This window comes from Gobius niger (genome assembly GCF_951799975.1).
Source record: "Gobius niger genome assembly, chromosome: 7".
Classification (NCBI taxonomy): domain Eukaryota; kingdom Metazoa; phylum Chordata; class Actinopteri; order Gobiiformes; family Gobiidae; genus Gobius; species Gobius niger.
The window spans coordinates 23278437-23297881 of NC_136858.1; the positions used below are offsets into that span (position 1 = coordinate 23278437).

At 40.4% G+C, this 19445-nt stretch overlaps 2 protein-coding genes across 4 annotated transcripts; one reads left to right on the top strand and one right to left on the bottom strand.

Annotated features, from left to right (window-relative positions):
• The first annotated feature begins 6571 nt into the window (after positions 1–6571).
• On the top strand, positions 6572–15369 carry agpat5 (1-acylglycerol-3-phosphate O-acyltransferase 5 (lysophosphatidic acid acyltransferase, epsilon)). 3 transcript variants are annotated; one of them, XM_079560224.1, is made up of 11 exons: positions 6611–7436; positions 7795–7864; positions 7934–8049; positions 8130–8219; positions 8579–8669; positions 9214–9375; positions 10336–10459; positions 14317–14399; positions 14852–14953; positions 15020–15107; positions 15181–15369. In XM_079560224.1, exons 1-11 carry the CDS (start codon positions 7218–7220, stop codon positions 15221–15223), a joined length of 1188 nt encoding a protein of 395 aa, XP_079416350.1. In that variant the 5' UTR covers positions 6611–7217; the 3' UTR covers positions 15224–15369. The 3 variants fall into 3 exon arrangements, with proteins under 3 accessions (XP_079416348.1, XP_079416350.1, XP_079416349.1); XM_079560222.1 differs by lacking the exons at positions 14317–14399; positions 14852–14953; positions 15020–15107; positions 15181–15369 and adding an exon at positions 10629–11530 and having other exon boundaries at positions 6572–7436; XM_079560223.1 differs by lacking the exons at positions 6611–7436; positions 7795–7864; positions 7934–8049; ... (2 more) ...; positions 9214–9375; positions 10336–10459 and adding an exon at positions 14045–14112 and having other exon boundaries at positions 14322–14399.
• A 175-nt stretch (positions 15370–15544) lies between these two features.
• Positions 15545–16970, bottom strand: LOC306965624 (glutathione S-transferase A4-like). Its single transcript, XM_079560143.1, has 7 exons — positions 16933–16970; positions 16696–16825; positions 16502–16553; positions 16224–16356; positions 16020–16155; positions 15817–15942; positions 15545–15741 (listed from the first exon to the last, which is right to left on the bottom strand). The coding sequence occupies exons 2-7, from the start codon at positions 16780–16782 to the stop codon at positions 15604–15606; spliced, it is 672 nt and encodes a 223-aa protein (XP_079416269.1). The 5' UTR covers positions 16783–16825; positions 16933–16970; the 3' UTR covers positions 15545–15603.
• Between the last annotated feature and the right edge of the window lie 2475 nt (positions 16971–19445).

Genomic DNA, 19445 nt, shown 5'->3' on the forward strand with positions numbered 1-19445 from the left:
ACAGTCAGTTTTAAACTGACGCCGTGTTAAGTCAATGGGAAATGAGTCAAACTGCTATAGACCTTTTACCTTCATCTATGTCACTTCCTGTCAGCAGCTTAAAAATTCAAATAAATAACTTTTCTGCCCAACATTTCTTCATTGCTGTTTCACTGAGATAAAATTATAATAATGCAACTGATGCAATCCTTCTAAATAAGTAATATTTTCAAAAAGAACTAAAACCTGTCATATGCACTTTAAGTACAGGACGAGAAAGTTTGGAGTCTGTAAGAGCAAATATGTGGAGATATTGTTGCACGAGTGTAAAGAAAACCTCATTTTGAGAAAATCGTAAATTTTGGATCCGCGTACACGTGTGCATATCTATCTATCTCCCAGAAAGGAAATGACCATATTTGGAATGAAAGTGCCATATATCGGTCCTCTTACGTGCTACACATGGATACCACACAATTAATAGACGTGTGAAAGATTAGGGAGGGCCGCGCTGTTGTAGCGATATCCTGGGAAAATGGTCAGAATAAAATAAACATTGCAAAGGAAGAGTTTGGTCCATTATTTTTAAACGCTGACACTATAATGAAGACATTAAGGGTGAAAAGTAACTAAAAATCTCAACATTGATCTGCGTGAAAAATGTATATTTTCACCTGCCGTGTCTTGCCTTAAAAAACTAAGCAACGATGACACTGAATGTTTCCTTTATACAATTATCTTGCAGTATCAATAAAATGTTCATGTCAGTTCATTTCATTTATTAGTAGCGCTGTAAGTATGCCGGATTCAGCTCAGCTAATTTCCATCCCTTCTCAACATACCTACTTATGGTAAAATAATCATATGTCACATTGAACTAAATCGCCGCTTAGTGGTCACAAATTTGCTGACCAAGAGGCCACTTATTGCATCTTTAATTCGATATAGGTGGTACTTTCTCTTTTGTCATCGGTAGAGTTGTCTAACTATTCCCTTTTTTAATTAATTCATTAAAGGGGGCCTATTATGCAAAATCGACTTTTTCAAGCTTTACATCATGTTATTAAGTCATTCCCTCATTAAAACCATGCCTGAAGTGTTGCCTTGGCACATTCACGTATTTTCGAGTAATCTGTAGAAACTCTGATGGCGGCCATTTTAGGGATAAAACGCCTGATTCCTTCAGGAAACGCCCTCGACCTCCAGGATACGCCTCCGACCTTTCGTCACCAGCCGAGTAACCAACCACTGCCCCTCAGCAGAACCCCCTCCCCGCAGTGTCTAGCCCTAAGATGTAAACAGAGTCATCATGGAGGATTAGCTTCATGTGTTGTGAACCGGAGCCACAGCAGACTTTTACAAAGACACACATCAGTGTTTCTGTTACCGAAACACCCAGGATTAAAACCGGTGACAAGAACACTTATTTCAGTGTCTGGTTCTGCGCTGGGCCTTGATGATGCATAGAGCCTCCGGAGAAAGCTAATGCTAAGCTAAACCTCGAGTCATCACGTGAAAACGAGAAATATGCACAAATAAAGTCAATAAAACCACCACACACATAAAGAACCGTTTAACAATGATCACACACGGAGCCAGGCTTGTTGATTTGGAAGTTTATTGCTCACATTTCATCTACAATGGGTCATAGCCGAGTGGTTTTCTCCCGGAGCTAACAAGCTAGCCGCGACAAGCTAACGGGAAAATTCACTGAATACAAGCATATTATGCATTGAAAACGTCACTAAAACAGGCAACTGCTTGAAGCAGCCTTTATGATGATCACACACGGAGCCTGGCTTGTTGATTGTGTAGTTTATTGCTCTCATTTCATCTACAGTGAGTCGTAGCCGAGTGGTTTCTCCCGGAGCTAAGGCACTATTAGCCGCGACAAGCTAACAACCTTCACCTTCACAACATTCATTGAAAACAGGCAGCATATTATGCACAAATAACGTCAATAAAGCCGGCAACTACTCGAAGCAGCCTTTACGATGATCACACAATGAGCCTGGCTTTACACATTTGTGGTTTATTACAGACTTTTCATCAACAATGAGCTGTAGTCGATTATAACAAGCTAACGGGTAACCTCGAAAAACCATTGTCCACTTGCACAGATAATGTCCGTCTTTGAATCGTATGGGCTCCTGCAGATCCTGGTGTCGTCCATGGGGGTATAGTTAGAGATCCATAGGGCATGGCAGATGCAAAGAGATAGCCTCCAAACAGCAGTTATTTTTCAGGCAAGAGCCCCTTCCAAGCGTCCGGTGTGGAAGGTTTGTTTCCAAATAATATCCTGTGTGGCCATTGTTCACAAAGTGATAAACAGTAGGTCCTTTCCAACAATAAAAATTAAAATGCACCGATCGTAGTTTCAATACTTGAGACAACGAGCGGAGTGTTGTTGTGATGCCACAGACAGCGTGTGGAGGGGGCGTGTCGGAAAGGGTCAGAGGTTCTTAAAGAGACAGAGGCCTATTTCAAGTCATTTGCTAACGCCATTTTGAAAGAGCAATTTTATACAAGGCAGTTATTCTAATTTACTGCATTGACAGACCAACAGAAGGTTTCGTCATCATTGTAGTGTCCTATAGACTGGTGCTATGTGGCTGAAAAAAGCATAATACCCCCTCTTTAACAGGTGGTAGAGTCAGGCCATTCAACACTCTGTACACAACTGCTCACAAAAACTTAGGGCACACTCAAAAACACATCCTAGATGTCAATCAATTCGATTTTTCGGATGAAAATCTTCATTTAGAGTGTAGGGCAATGTGTTGAGAACAAAATAACATAAGAATGATAAATGGAAATCAAATTCTCAGCCCCTGGAGGTCTGGATCCAAAATTATAGTCAAAATCAAAGTGACAAATCAGGTCACTGGTTGATCCAAATTCTGTAGAAATTCCTCAAAACGAGTCTGTATCATCCTCAGTCGTGTGTGTGGCCTCCACGTGCCTGAATGCACTCCCTACAACGCCTGGGCATGCTCCTGATGAGACCACGGATGTCCTCCTGAGGGATCTCCTCCCAGACCTGGGTTAGAGCATCAGTCAGCTCCTGGACAGTCTGTGGTGCGACGTGGCGTTGATGGATGGACCGAGACATGATGTTCCAGATGTGCTCTATTGGATTTAAGTCTGGGGAACGGGCAGGCCAGTCCATAACATCAATACCTTCATCATGCAGGAACTGCTGACACACTCTTGCCACATGTGGCCTGGCATTATCAGGCATCAGAAGGAACCCAGGGCCCACAGCACCAGCATATGGTCTTACAATAGGTCTGAGGATCTCATCCCGGTCCCCAATGCCTGTCAGGGAACCTCTGGCTCGCACATGGAGGGCTGTGCGGCCCTCCAATGAAATGCCTCCCCAGACCATCACTGACCCACCACCAAACCGGTCATGCTGGATGATGTTGCAGCAGCAGAACGTTCTCCAGGGCGTCTCCAGACTCTGTCACGTCTGTCACATGTGCTCAGGGTGAACCCGCTCTCATCCGTGAAGAGCACAGGGCACCATTGGCCCCCCCCAGGTCTCCTGGTGTACTGGCCTGTCTCCTGGTATCTCCTCCAGGCTCTGGACACTGCGCTGGGAGACACAGCAAACCTTCTTGCCACAGCACGAATGGACGTGCCATTTTGGATGATGTATGAGCAACTTCTGTGGGTTGTAGATGCTCCTCATGATACCTCTAGTGGTGAGAACACTGGACAATGCAAAAGTGTTCCAAAAATACGGTACAAAGGATGAAGACAGGGAAATGGTCTGTGGTCACCACCTGCAAAACCATTCCTCTTTTGGAGTGATCTTGCTAATTGCCTCTCATTTCCACCTGTTGTCTGTTTAATTTCCACAACACCAAGTGAAATTGATTCACAATAAGTGTGGCTTCCTAACTGGACAGTCTGATGTCCCAGAAATTTGATTGACTTGGAGTTACATTGTGTTTTTTGAGTGTGCCCTAAGTTTTTGTGTGCAGTGTATATATATATATATATATATATTTATATATACCATATATATATATATATATATACATTTTGAGTAGTTAGCATGGCGCCTTTACTTGTGATCACGGTGGTCTCTATAACACTCCAGGATAAATTGTTTTGTAGGATTTCTGTGAGAGGGTCCGTCGGCAGTGAAAACCTTCTAAACAATTGATCCTGCAGCCTCCTAAAGACACTGTGACGGAAAATAAAGGCACCATGCTGACAACTCACTGCCACTGGGTCACTACAAGGTGAAATACCCACATGTTAGAGCTGCCCAAATCACACACTCAGCACCAGCCCCCTATGGCTCCTCCTGCAGGTGGTGGGTCCACAGAAGGACCAGCCTGTTGGTCTCTCATAAGGGGCTTCTGAACTGCTCTGTCTGACCCGTCACCGAGGACCTGTTTGCCATGGGAGACCCTACCAGGGGCACGAAGCCCCTGATAACAGAGCTCCCAGAATCATTTGGGCACTCAAACCCCTCCACCACGTTAAGGCAGCGGTTCTAGGAGGAACATCTTCAGTGGTTTAGTTTGACAGTGTAGTTCATTTCTTTTGCATTGTAACTTTGTTACACAAACTTACATCCTTGCTTACATCCTGTAAGTGAGTCTGTGGTTTGTTCATTGTGTAAATGTTTGACTTTAAATGTCATTTGCACTGGCAACAGCGACAACAATGTAAAGGTCTGTTTTAACCTAGACTAGCGTTTTAAAGCATGTTAATGCCTATGTTATACAATTCATTATAGGACATGTTGCCTCGTGCCTGTGTGTTCCATGTGACCACTTAGCCACTTGCATAGGCTACTTAATTCTGCGAAAATAGAGTGAGCGACCTGTGGCTTTTGTCACTGTTTTGGCCTGATGGCAGTCGATGACAGTGAATAAAAGGGAAGGGAAACTTTAGCGATTCAAACTAGAAATGCAATGACTGCGCCATTGCGATTGACTGCGGAAATGCGGGAAGCGAATGCAGAAATTGCATAAACTCTTCAAATTGCATAATCAAATTTGCATTAACTGGTAAAAAGCATAAAATGTCATGTTGCATAAACTGTATAAACTGCATAAAGTGGTAAAATGCATGAATGGGTTAATTTGCATAAATTGTGTAAATTGCATAAACTCTTTAAAATTCATAAATCCTAAATGGCATAAACTCTTAAGTTGCATAAACGCTTTAAAATGCATAAACTGGTTAAATCCCATAAAGTGGTTAATTTGCATAAATTGTTAATATGGCATAAACTTTTATATTCCATAAACTGGTCAAACTGTTGAAATGGCCTCAGTGCTTGATTGGCAGAAGCTGCACAAATGGCTGAAAGTCCTGGAGTCTCCCCATTGGCTGGATTCCCCCATACACACCAATGCAAAAATTTCAAACTCCCGTATAAAAAAACTGGAAAACTGCAGGCGGCCAATTTTTTCTCAAAACCCACAAGTTGCAGAAGCTGAACATGCACAAAGTGCAGAAATTGCATAAAATGCTGAAAAAAGTGCAGAAAAGCATGGATTTGCGGCAGCCCCATTATAAGTCAATGGGAAAAATCTCCGACATTTTGGCCGATTGCGGAAAAACCATAAGTTGCAGAAGTCCCAAAAGTAATAGCACCCTTCTCCTCAACATGCGGAACATTTTGATGCATAACTTGCATAAATTGCACAAAGCATGAAGGTGCTGAAAGCTGGAGAAAATCGGGAAAAAGATGGAAGAGGAATAATAATAAAGAACATGAAAACCAATAATTGACTGCGGAAGAATTCCGCAGTCAATCAATGAGGAGAGATGGAGCGGAGAGGGCGGGTCAGTGCGCGCTGCAGCGCAGGCGGAGAGGCAAAGCGAGTGCCTCCGCTTTGGCTTATGTTTAGCTGTGATTTACCACAGAAAGGTACATCCCAGGCCCGCTTTAATGTTGTTAACTAAGCCTGTAAGCGCTCCTGGCTCTGTGTCACTGCATTAAAAAGCTAACCTTCTTCAGAGACACGCACTTGAGTTGAAGCGCGGTGCTGAACGCCGGTGTGTGGGCTGAACCATTTGGCACATTTTTAAAGGGGTGTCTGAGCCCTGAGATCTCATCCATCATTATTGTTTCTGCAAAATTCTGTAGCAATAACCATCGTATTTCAGCCTGGATGTTTTCAGCTATATCAGTTATGAGGAGATTTAGAAAGTGCCTTTTACAGCAGTACCTTTGAGGGCCCCTACCCTGGTACCCGGGCCCTGGTTACCCTTCACCCACCCCAGTCCGACGCCCCTGAGCCAGTTGACAGCGCTACAATCACTTGTGACTGAGCTGTCAGACGGGTTTAAATGGGTGTCAATCCAGATGACTGTCAAACTGATACCCCTGGGTGTGGAATACAGTTCCCATTCATGGGGGCGGTTTAGTTCATGTGTTATTTTTCCACTATGACTTCATGTAAACCCCTTTGCCAATGCATTTATTTATGTTTTTATTTTTTTCCTATTTTGAGCATATTCTGCTACAGTGATGCAAAAATATGAAGCGAGTGAGCAATATTTAATTATTTAAAACGTATAATGATAAAAAGTACTCCCTGCTGTAGTTACGGCGTTGCTCCCATTGGCCGCGCGCGGTTCGTCACGCGGCCAATGGGAGGAGCGGATGTTGGCTCGTGGCTGCAGAGAGGCGTGTGTGACATTTCACTGAGGGTAGCATTAGTTTGCTCGAACCTGCTTCAAATAGGAAGTGTTGCATTTTATTTGGTAGTAACAACTGTAGAGCTGCCACTCGGACTTCTAAGTTTAACCTTATTTAAAGGATAGTTAGATAAGAAGCATTTACGTAACTAACTTTTATCGAGCACGTTATTTCATGCTAAGGCACTTTACCAACTTATGATGTTCCTAGTTCGGATTAAAGCTGTGTTTTGTTTTTATCGATTCGACACAATGGCTCTTGTCCGGTAGCGTAAAGAAGATTTTATTCGACTGCTTGTTTGGGTGTAAGACTTGAGACTTTTCCCATCTGCATTTGTTCACAAGGTTAAAATTAGCATTAGCCGGTTAGCCTCTCATTCTGCTACTGCAGCTTTTTTACTTTCATGCTGACTTATAGGAGTGTTTGTGCTGAAAATAGGCCAGGTGCTGTGTGGTACAGATAGGACTCGCTGTCCAGAGTTTAATTGCAGTGTTGGCAAAGTATAGCTCCTGGACTAGCTTATTAACCCTGGATTCTTTGGCTCTGGAGTGCTCTGTTCGGGACCATGCTGCTCTCTCTGGTTGTACACACGTACTCTTTGCGGTACTGGTTTCCAGCCACCATCATGCTGGGGACAGCTCCTGCATACCTGCTGTCCTGGGGAGTCTGGAGGCTTCTCTCCACTGTCCTACCTGCCAGAGTGTACCACAAGATAGATGACAGACTGTACTGTGTGTATCAGAGTATGGTCCTGTTCTTCTTTGAAAACTACACTGGAGTAGAGGTGAGCAACACAGCAAATGCATCAATTGTTGTTGTTTTTTTTACTACACCCCACCACTTGCTTAACTCTGTTGAAATTTGGCAAAGCACAGCAATGTAAACTAGGAAGTGAAACATTAGGTTTGGGTGTAGGCATCTTGTTTGACTGGTCAGGCCCAGTTAAACAAGGTAACTGGTCTTGAATGCCAGAAAGCCGGATGCTTGACATTCTTTCTACAACTCCTTGCCTCAAGCAATTTTAGGGCCTTAGGGTTTTTAAATACCATAATTGCTATTTTCATATTGATTCAGTGTTCATCAAATTGAAAATGAAATGTTGAAAATGTTTTATTAAACAGTAATGACATGCCTTCTTTCAGATTATTGTGTATGGAGATATACCAAAGAGAAAAGAAAGCGTGATCTACCTTTCCAATCATCAATGTACAGGTATTCTCAAAAGGTCCAAAAGTTTTCATTGTGAAAGGGTGTTTGTGAAGTCTTGATGTCCTTGTGCAGCTGACTGGATCATCGCCGACATGTTGGCCATCAGGCAGAGCGCGCTCGGTCATGTTCGGTACGTTCTCAAAGATGGACTCAAGTGGCTCCCTCTGTACGGATGGTACTTCTCTCAGGTACAGCTGTTTAAGTGAAATGTCACATGTAAAGGCCGTATAATATATTCAGTCATTCCTATTTATTTTTACTTATTTAGCACGGGGGAATCTATGTGAAACGCAGCGCAAAATTCAACGAGAAGGCCATGAAGAAGAAGCTGCTAAGACAAACCGAAGCAGGGGCACCAGTAGGTTTCTATTCTAATGGAGACTAATCCATATTCTAATTGATCATTTCCCTTTAGTCAATCAAACATGCAGAGATCTCGATTCGGGTATACATTATCAGATTTACTTCAGATCTATTGCATCATACCATCTGCTGTTTGTGTTGATGCTCAGCTTTTAACATCGTGCGCTCAAGAAGAAAAATCTGAGCACATTATGAGCACTTTCAGTAATGCTCATGAGCAGCAACCGCATGACTCATTGAAACAACATCATGTTGTGTCTGTTCGACTCTTTGGGTCACAGTCTGTCAAAGGTGCAAATGTTTACCACTTGTTTGTTATCCATTAAGTCTTTAAATGTTTCACTTTTTCTACAGATGTACCTTGTCATCTTCCCAGAAGGAACCCGCTATAATCCTGAGCTCAGGAGTGTTATCAGTGACAGTCAGGCTTTTGCTGAAAAAGAAGGTACTGGACTAACCTGTGTTGCTCGTTTTGATCATATAGGTGCAGAAACCGGCTTATTTAAATTGTATTTCACTTCACAAGTTTCACTGTAATTGTGTCTGATTGTTTAGTGCAGTAGTTTCTCAAACGGCCTTCACTTTGCAGAGATTAAATATCTCTAAAGCTCTGAATATCACCTTCCCCCTTTAATCCAAATACATCACGAGGGGGAATTATGTGCTCATGACGTTATGTGTTATTAGTGAGGTATTAGTGGCAGCAGTGGTTCTGGGGCATCAAAGTCCGCACGTGCAGCATTACAGTATTCAATAATTGATCAATTTATCAATTTATTGTTTACAGTCTTCAATAAGAAATGTGGAATTACCAATAGATTAAAGTTTTACATAAATAACACCAAGCATTATACTTGTAAATGACTTGATTGTAATGTGTAATAAAGCAAAACTAATCACATGTTGGACAATAATTGTCACATTTAACAATCCTAAAGATGTCATTGGTTTTTACCTTAGACCAAACTGACATGTTTCATGTTTCCCAGGACTCGCTATTCTCAAACACACACTGACCCCGAGGATGAAAGCGTCGCATGTGGCATTAGAGACGATGCGAGGCCATCTGGACGCAGTTTATGACATCACTGTGGCGTATGAGGGTGCTCTGAACTCCAAGGGCCACCGAAGACCTGCCCCATCAATGCCGGGTAATTATTCAGTCTCAAAGTCACTCTGTCACTTCACTCGCCTGTAAAAACTGCCACCGTCCCACTCAGCCCATACCAAAGTACAAATCTGCCTGACAGTATCTTAAATAAACCTCACCGAGCCGGAACGTTCCCTTCCTGTAGATTCACCGTGTTTTTTTTATTCTTTCGTGTTCCTGGGTCAATAAACACTGTTTGAACAGGAAAAGAAAACATCCCGTTTGTCAGGAATACACATCCATGTGTTTTCTTGAAAACAAAAAGCATTCTTCCCATCACGCACTTCCTACTGTTGTACAATAATACCTTATTATTGAATTCAGATGTTAAAGTGTCAGAATGTTGTACTAGTCCATTTAGAGGCGTTTACGAGATTGATCATTTATAAAGTCAAGGTAAAATTGTGTATTGATATATACTGTGCAGGTGCTCGTCATATAATTACAACATCATGAAAAAGTGCATTCACTTCTGTTCAATTTAAACTGTGAAACGAATACATGATATAGACTCATCACAGGCATTGATTGTAAGCCATAATCATCAAAATTATTACAAAGGCTTGTCATATGTCACTCTGCATGAAATAAATCTATATCATGTATTAGTTTCACATTTTAAGTTGAATTACAGAAAGAAATGCACTTTTCGCCTGTACATACATATTTATTATTCATTCATATTATTAACCAAATGATGCAAAACTGTAAAAAGCATATTTTAAGGCGCACAGATGAAATATGCAGGAGATAAAATAAGACTTTATTGGTCTCACAATGGAGACATTCACCTGTATTGTCTTAAGGCCTGCCCAGTGTTGTAATTACTGGCATTTGTTCATAATTGAGTAGCACTCCGTCACTGAAACCTGATGTTGATTTTACAGTCTTACCCTACGTGCTGAGCTGCTGAAAGGCTCTTCCTGTTTTTGTTTAGTCTTTTATTTTTTATGTTTGACAGAATTCCTGTGCAAAGAATGTCCCCGTGTCCACATTCACTTTGCGCGAGTGGACATAAAGGAAATTCCTCCAGAGCCCATGTTTTTCCGCAGGTGGCTGCACCAGCGCTTTGAGCTCAAGGACCGGTAAGACACTGGTGGAATGATTCATGTTGTTCAATTATACAGTATGTGCCTCACTGGTTGCTAAATTGTTGTGATGATTTGTTTAACCCTTTTATGACATAATTTTCTTGGCGTGTAAAACAAAATCTTTGAGTTTAGTGCATACACTGACAAAAATCTGTTTTCTAAGGTTGCTGACGGATTTCTACGAGTCGGAGGATGCAGACAAAATATGCACGTTTCCAGGAGAGGGCAGACTATCCCCACTGGGCCTGTCTAAAACAGTCCCCTCAGTCATGATCCTTGGAGCATTGACACTGCCAATGCTGCTCACTGAGGGCGGCCGGAGGGTGTACGTGAGGACCTGGGTCTATGGGACACTTCTCGGGTGGCTCTGGGTCAATGCCTTTCCCTAACGACAGGGGCAGTGTGACGTGATACGCACAAACGCAGAAGACAGTGCCATTTTCTGTATCAGAATGCAAAGTGTATTACAGCTGTGGAGCGGTACAGCGGCAACAGGCTCACACTATCCCAGCATTTTATACTAACTCTTCTCTCTAAAAGTGCAGGTTGAAGGAAACAGAATTGGTGTGTCTTAAAAAGGAAATGGAGACCCCCTCTAATTAAAAAAGTATATCTTTATATCCCTAATCAAGATTAGCTAAACTATCTTGCATGCTTTCATCATCGATCATCGAATAGTACAAAAAAAACAATTGTAGTTGTATTACATTTATTTGAAGAAAAGGGTGCCAAGTACTCTTAAAAACAAGTGTTAAAATCATGGTCAGCATTTTTCTGACATGCATTACACCAGCCTATTGAAGTGTACCATTCATTCTGTGCAATGACTTATTGATATCATTAGACCCATGTTTATCCATGATTGTCACAGTATATTATATTGAGTATAATGCACTTTGCTTTAAAGGTGGAATGTGTTGAAATAGTTTTGAGCCGCACATAAATCTATCAAGAGGGATGTCTTTATTTTGAGATGACACTGAAAGCCAAACTTAGCACTTTTTTGTTTATGCCCCATTTGAAACTTAAACGTATGACTTGCTGTCCTCTATAGAAGTTCATACATCACATCAGCAAGTACGTTGTTAGAAAAGTGCGTCTAATGGCTGTTTGTGATGAACCTCCATTCACACTGACTGAGCTTGTATAGAAGAATGCATATTATACATGAAATTACTAGCTTTACCTTAAACCACACATTATTGCCAAAACGCTGAGTGGTTGCCACATAGTTCATTTTAAACGCTCTTATTGCCATTTACATCAGAAGTATTTGATTTTCGTGTTTGTTTTTTATACATAATGGTATAACATTTATCACTCAGATCTTGTTACCACTCAAATATTATCTACCTATCTGACAAAGCCATGTTAACAGTATGTCACAGGTGTCTGTGCACTCAAGCCATTTGTATTATGTATCATTGTATTGTATTATGCACTTGCTGTCCATTTTTGTTTACTGTAAACTCACAAGTCACTTTACATTGGTCTCGTCCTGTAGAGTTTAGACTTTGTTTTCCTCTTGTGATAAGTGGATGTCAGTTTTTACATGTCGCTTCAATACCTCACCTTAAATATTTTTCTCCTTTGTTATTGAATTATGTCTGACCTTTTTATAGGCATTTTTAACATTACAAGATCTGACTGTAAATCATCAGGAAACTGTAGATTGTACGATGCCAGCTGCTGGAAATGTGTGCCTTCTCTCTGGAGGAGTTGGTCCTCAGTCCTTACTCAGAAGACCGCAGTGGCTCTTTCACCTGGTGACTGCATGTGACGCTCAGCCAGAGCCACAGAGCGCTTCATAGTGGCTTACTTTGTCCAGATAACTAATGCATTGACCTAAACTTTTTCTGATGAATATTATCAAATATTTGGAACATTTTAAAGTGGACATTTTGGTATAGGGCGTCTGACAAAATAAAGAATTTTTTTTGGAATGATGTCCATTTTCAAGACATTTTTAAATTGAGGTTCTGTTTTCCCAAAGATGGCTCTACTACTGCACTCTACTTACGACTGTGGCAATTTAAACAAGATGGATGATACTGACAAAAGCCTGTGTGGATAAAGTTAGGGCCAGGAGTTAAGTTTAGGAACAGGGACATGGGACACATAGGTTAACGCTGTCTAATACCATATATACATATACATACACACACAGAGGTGCTCGTCATATAATTACTATATCATGAAAACTGCATTTACTTCTGTTAACTTAAAATGTGAAATTAATATATGATATAGACTCGTGACAGCCTTTGTTATCATTTTGATAATTGTGGCTTACAGTCCATTTCTTCGTTTAATTTTCTGAGATTTTTAATTTGGGGTTTTTACAAATTGTGAGCCATAATAACAAAGGCTACATATCTCACTTTGCATGTAATGAGTCTGTGGTATATTAGGTTCAGTTTAAGGTGAATGACAGAAGTAAATGCACTTTTTCAAGATATTTTAATTATATGACGAGCACCTGTATATATGTACATACAGTGGGGGGGGGGGGGGGGGGGAATTAGTACCTGACTTTTTGTTGTAAACTTATTTTTGCTACCTTAGAGGACGTAATAATCAGCAAAAAACAGACTTTGATCTAAATGTTTATTGAGCTTGTGCACGTGGTGTCATGAGAAAGTCTGCAATCTTATTCTAGTTTTACTCTTTGAATTGTCCCTCAATTTGAAGTTGCATCTTATGTTACTGTTTTTCATTCATTTTTTTTATTTTTTTTTATTTGATGCATAACCTCTGTTTTTGATCAGGAAAAAATCAGGCCCCCTCGCTTTAATTGAGCTAACTGAATCTCAAGAATGAAGTAGTTTGTTTGCAAAACTTGACGCGACTCTTAAGCCACTAGCGCCGCCTGCTGGTGTAAAGATTATAGCGCCTCGGATCTCTGCTGTTCAGACGTGATTATGAACACAGGGAATGAATGAATCAGGCTAAATGAAAAAAATATTAAACAAACTAGAAAACGAGAAGAGACAGAACCTCGTCCTGCCCCCAGAGACAGTGTTTGGTTTGTGTGAGCCTAGTTTATGGCACATCTGACTGGAGTGAATCTGAAGTTGAAGTCGAAGTGAAAAAAAAAAGTGAAACATGTAAATCGGTTGTGCTGTAAAAATCTTTTTGTCGTTTTTGAGATGATGTCGTTTTTGATGATTGTTTTAATGGTCATATCTGAGGTCCCCCTGCCCATTGTAAAGCACAAAAACGGGTTAAATGGTGTCAACCGCTTGAACTACATCTGTGCTGTTTTGTGCTGTAAAGATTTCCGGTTGTGCTTGTTCAGTTTATAAACTATTACAAACTTTAGGGCCTTGGAGCAGCCACCCTGCTGGACCCTCGTCCTCCTCTGAAGCGCACGCACGTGTCAGGGACGCACAGCAACACACACGACATGCAAAAAAAAAGAATCATCAATATCTCATGAACGAAAACAGCGCAAAAGAAACGTTTTACAGCACAAACGTAGCACACACGATTGACATTTTTATTTTGTATAAAATGTACGTTTGAAGGGGGGCAGCTGCTTCACTCATCCCTACTGTGTTTCTAACACGCCCCAGGAGAGCGCGCATGCGCACAGTGTCAACAAGGAAGTGACAGGAGGCGACTGCGGCTCTTGTTTACAAGTAAAAGTAAGCTTTTAAAATTATGACGCTTAATGCAAAAGATAGTCTTCACTTTGGGTCACGGCCTAAGATATTTCTACACGATGTTACAGTTGTAATGTTTCAGTAAAGTTTGCGACCACTGTCTAATCTGCATGAAAATTATGCTCAAATACATGCGCAGAGATGTATCATTTATTATTGTCAATAATGTCTTCTCTCTTATCTTCATACAGCGATGGCGGTGGACTGGATAGGGTTTGGCTATGCTGCTGCCATTGCCTTTGGAGGATTCATGGGATACAAGAGAAAAGGTGTCAATGTGATAGTAACATTATTTATATGGCGAACCTCATTGATATTACCATTATATATTACAGGATGGCTGGGGAAATGTGATGAATTTGAGGTTAATCGCTCTTCCCTAACCCTCCAGCCTGTTCTCTTGAAGACTAACCAAAGGCTTAGTTTTATTTGATGAGTCACGTTTTATGCATACATAGCCTGTTGTAAAGTAAAGACACCGCTCAAGTCATTTTCTTTTATTACTGAAATATTTTTGCTACAACTTACTATGGGTTGACTCCGCCTCAGGTCGATAGTTTCCTCAAGCCATAAGTGGCTCTCTGCCATTTCTGTGACATAAAAGTAACTCACATGTGCCGAACTATTGGACACTTCTGCAAGCAAAGCAGAAGTGTCCCCCCCGTCCTGTAGAAAACAGTGTCTGTTTGTCCCGCTCTAACCCCCTCATGTCCCTGTGCAGGCAGCGTCATGTCCCTGATGGCCGGCTTGGTGTTTGGGGGACTGTCTGCTTATGGTGCTTACAACGTCTCACATGACCCAAAGGATATCACAGTTCTTCTGGGTTAGTAGTAAATGTCTGTCAAACTGTTGCAGCTCTTGTTACACATTAATCTAATTTGTTCCACAGTGTCTTCGGGGCTGCTCTCGGTTGTGATGGGAATGAGATACAAGAAATCAGGGAAATTAATGCCTGCTGGTGTCATGACCGGGCTTAGGTCAGAGTTGCACTGTCGACTTTTTTCAACTTATGTCACGATGTTAACCTAATCTTTCTCTTTTCCTCTACAGTTTATTAATGGTGTTTCGATTGCTTCTGCTTATCTTGGCGTGACGAGGGCCAAGGGCACATACCGAGAGTCACTGATAAACCATTCCCACAAGTATTTCCTTTGAGAGATAAAGAAAATCCCCTCTGAACAAATGAGTTGCAACAATGTTCTGTTCTAATTTTGCAGTATTGTAAAATCTTCTTTTTAATTTCAGGCATAAGTTTACATTCCTTGTATTATGATTGTTTTGTAAAAAATGACAAATGTATAAAATGACCCAAAAACAATAATAAAACTTGTGACAAAGCATTTCACATTTATTTTAAATTTTATTTATATTTACATCGTATAATCGTATATTTTAATGTCTTGTTAAAATATGATTTATTGTGCAGATTAAAAAAAGACTATGATAGATGTGAGCCCTTTAACCAGTGTGTGTTTAAAAAGGTATTTTTGAGAGACCAAACACCTCCATGACAGTTTTCACATACTTTTCATCAGGCTGAAACTTTCTTTTGCTGCCCGGCTGCAGAAATCCGGCAACAGCTGGAATCTCAGTCATTCTTTTCTGAAAATTCTAAGAAAATGGAAAAAAAAAAGAAAGTATTTCTTGTTGTTTTTGGCACACAGTTAAATGTTTATTATTAGTCACCTTGACATTGGGAAAACCCTCCAGGATTGATGGAAATTTCTCCTCCAGCATCAGTGTCCCTTCGAGCAGCAGCACATCAGCATAGGTTAGTTTTCCTCCCACCAAGTACGTGTTTCCTGACAGGGCCTGAAGGCAAACAAACAAATACCAATAATTCAACCTTCTGGTGTAGAAATAACATGATATACTGTATGTGCCTGTACCTTTTCAAACACAGGCATGTAGCGCTCTTTAGCTTTTGTTTCAATGTTTTCAAGTTTTGGTTTTGGGTCTGCAGTAAAGGGCAACATCATTATCATTTCCATAAGGTCAATGATTCCCTCTGCAAACATGTTGATCCTGCAAAAAGAGCCGTTTCAGATGGGATTTATTTATGCAATACTTGTCAATGTACTTATAGATCTTACTCGACTCTTTCTTTGGGATTGTTCCCGTGAAGATTGTACTTGTCGGCGATGTAATGCAATATGGCTTTTGTCTGGACAAGATTCATGCCGTCCATTTGTACAAGAGGGACCTGTTGAAACATGAGCTCTCCTCCTGTAAAGGAAACACAAAGACATCACTGCTGTGTAGAATGAATTGCTCTGTAGAAAATGTAGATAATGCTGAGTCATTGGTGTTATGCAATGACCCGAACTTGAATAAGGGTAGAGTGCATAGGCTGCAGAAGATGGTCGCTCACCATTGAGAAGTTTGAGATATTGATCACGGGTTGTGAGATGAACCTCGTCAAACTGTATAAAACACACAGAGATTGACTTTATGTTGCTGGTGCATAAATAAACAAACACTTTTGTAATGAAATAAATGTCTAAAAATTAAATGCGTACAGCAACTCACTCAATATAGACTTTTGTAATGAAATATAAATCCCACCTGAACTCCTGCCACTGTCAAAAGCCAGCGGATCGACTCCATTTTCCCCCTTCCATCGAAGTAAGTCAGCACTACCTTCCCAGCCATAGTTCAGGAATGTTGTGTTCAAAGTATCAGGAGTGAGGTTTGACTGCAATGAAAGATAAAATACAGATATATTTATGAAAAGCCTAATGATTGGCATGCACGGTTGAAATATGCATGACATAGACTATCAGGTTAAAGCACGTAACAAACCTCTGTGATCCCCAAATGCTTCAGAGGAAGTAAAGAGAGACCTCGAGACATGCATGAGTGCAGAAGAATAGGAAGCTTTTCATTGGTTGGTATACGGGATAGACACGCCCCCTCATTGACATAACACAAAGGATCATGGGAAATGAAACCATGACAGAGAGCGGTGTTCGTCTGCGGCGTTATATAAACCGCTCCGACGCATTTACTCTGTTGGATGTGAGGGCGATCTGGCTGCGACATCTGTCACCCCATTGATCGCTAGGGTTGATTCGGCTGATCTGGCTGGCTAGGCGGGTGTCCCCTTCCTCCCTCACCGCTCCATGTGCGTCCCTCCCGAAGCTCCGCGCTCGGTGGAAGAGGACCTGCCCTCCGCGGACGAGCATCATCGTCGGTATACCAGTAGCTGCGCTCCCCTGCTAGAACCTCCAAACAAGCTCAAGGCCCATTTGTAGGAGAAACGTAGGGAAGTCAAGCTCCAAGCTTCAGACACATCCGAATGAGGCACTGCACGTGGCAGTCTGCCTTCATTTTCAGTCATTGTAACTTCAAAAAATACAGCTCATTTTGATAGGATAATTCCCGAGGGAAACAAACAAACAAAACAAAACACTGCACAGAAGCCACAAAAAATAAATGACTATAATATTACTTTTTTGTTGTGTTTTCGTCTCTTGTTATTCTTTTTTTTTCTCTTCATGTTATTGTTGTTTTTTCATCGTTTTTGTCATCGCTTTGGCGTCACGTTTTCCTCACATTTTGTTGTGTTTTTGTCACTTTTTTGTCACTTTTTGTCACTTTTTTGTTGCTTTTCTGGCTTTTCTTTTAACCCCTTAACTCCCACCTGAACCGAGCACATTTTCTCCAGTTTGGCTTTACCCCAGTCCAAAAGCTTCTGGAAAAAAGCTGTGAAAATAGCGACAAAACTGAGACGAAAACAATGATGGAAATGTGACCAAAAAAAAGTGAGAAAACATTGACGAAAAAGTGACGAAAAAATGACAAAAAATGGACAAAAAAATGACATAAAAGCGACAAAAATGTGACAGAAAAATTTGATTAAAAAATGACGAAAAAATGACAGAAATGTGACAAAAAAGTGAGAAAACATTGATGAAAAAGTGACGAAAAAAAGACAAAAAATTGACAAAAAAATGACATAAAAATGACAAAAATGTGACAAAATGTGGCAAAAATGTGATAAAAAAATGACGAAAAAAAGACAGAAATGTGACAAAATGTGACAAAAAAAGACAAAAATGTGATAAAAATTTGACCAAAAAATTAAAAAAAAATTGACCAAATATTATATATTAAATATTATATATTAATATTATATATTAATATTATAGTCATTTATTTTTGCACTCCGAGGTAAAATTGAGTTTGACTTTTTGTGGCTTCTGTGCAGTGTTTTGTTTTGTTTGTTTGTCAGCACTGCCATTAAATAACATAGCCTACATAAATAAATAATAAATACATAAATAAATCTCCCAACTCTGCACATTACTGTACAAAAAAAGAGGAGAAGACAGGGGCGGACTGGCCATATGTCCATTCTGGAAGAGCACAGAAGGGCCACTGGCTCCAGGGCCACCGGTCCGGCCTCTCACTTTACCTCTCCCTTACCCCCGGGCGTGACCGAGCTTTACCCAAATCTAAAAGCTTAACCTCTTAACTCCCGCCTGAACCGAGAGGATCTTTTTCCTCACGTCATCAGATTTTTTTCCCATCATTTTTTTGTTGGGTGTTCAACTCATTTTTGTAACTTTTTTTGGTCATTTTTTGGTCAAATGTTTGTAATTTTTTTGTCACATTTTTATCACATTTTTGTCAATGTCTTGTCTTTTTTTCTTCACTTTTTCGTCAATGTTTTCTCACTTTTTTGTCACATTTTTGTCATTTTTTTGTCAATGTTTTGTCTTTTTTTCATCATTTTTTCGTCAATTTTTCTCACTTTTTTGTCACATGTCTGTCATTTTTTCGTCATTTTTTAATCAAATTTTTGTCACATTTTGTCACATTTTTGACATTTTTTTGTCAATTTTTTATCTTTTTTTCGTCACTTTTCGTCAATGTTTTCTCACTTTTTTTGTCACATTTCCATCATTGTTTTCGTCTCAGTTTTGTCGCTATTTTCACAGCTTTTTTCCAGAAGCTTTTGGACTGGGGTAAAGCCAAACTGGAGAAAATGTGCTCGGTTCAGGTGGGAGTTAAGGGGTTAAAAGAAAAGCCAGAAAAGCAACAAAAAAGTGACAAAAAAGTGACAAAAGAGTGACAAAAAAGTGACAAAAACACAACAAAATGTGTGGAAAACGTGACGAGAAAGCAATGAAAAAAGCAATGAAAAAACAACAATGACATGAAAAAAAAATAACAAGAGATGAAAACACAACGAAAAAGTAACGAAAACACGCCAAAAAGCCACAAAAAAGTAATGGAAAAGCAGCAAAAACATGACAAAAATGCAGCAACAACGTGACAAAAAGTTACCATCACTTTTCTAGATTTTAGCT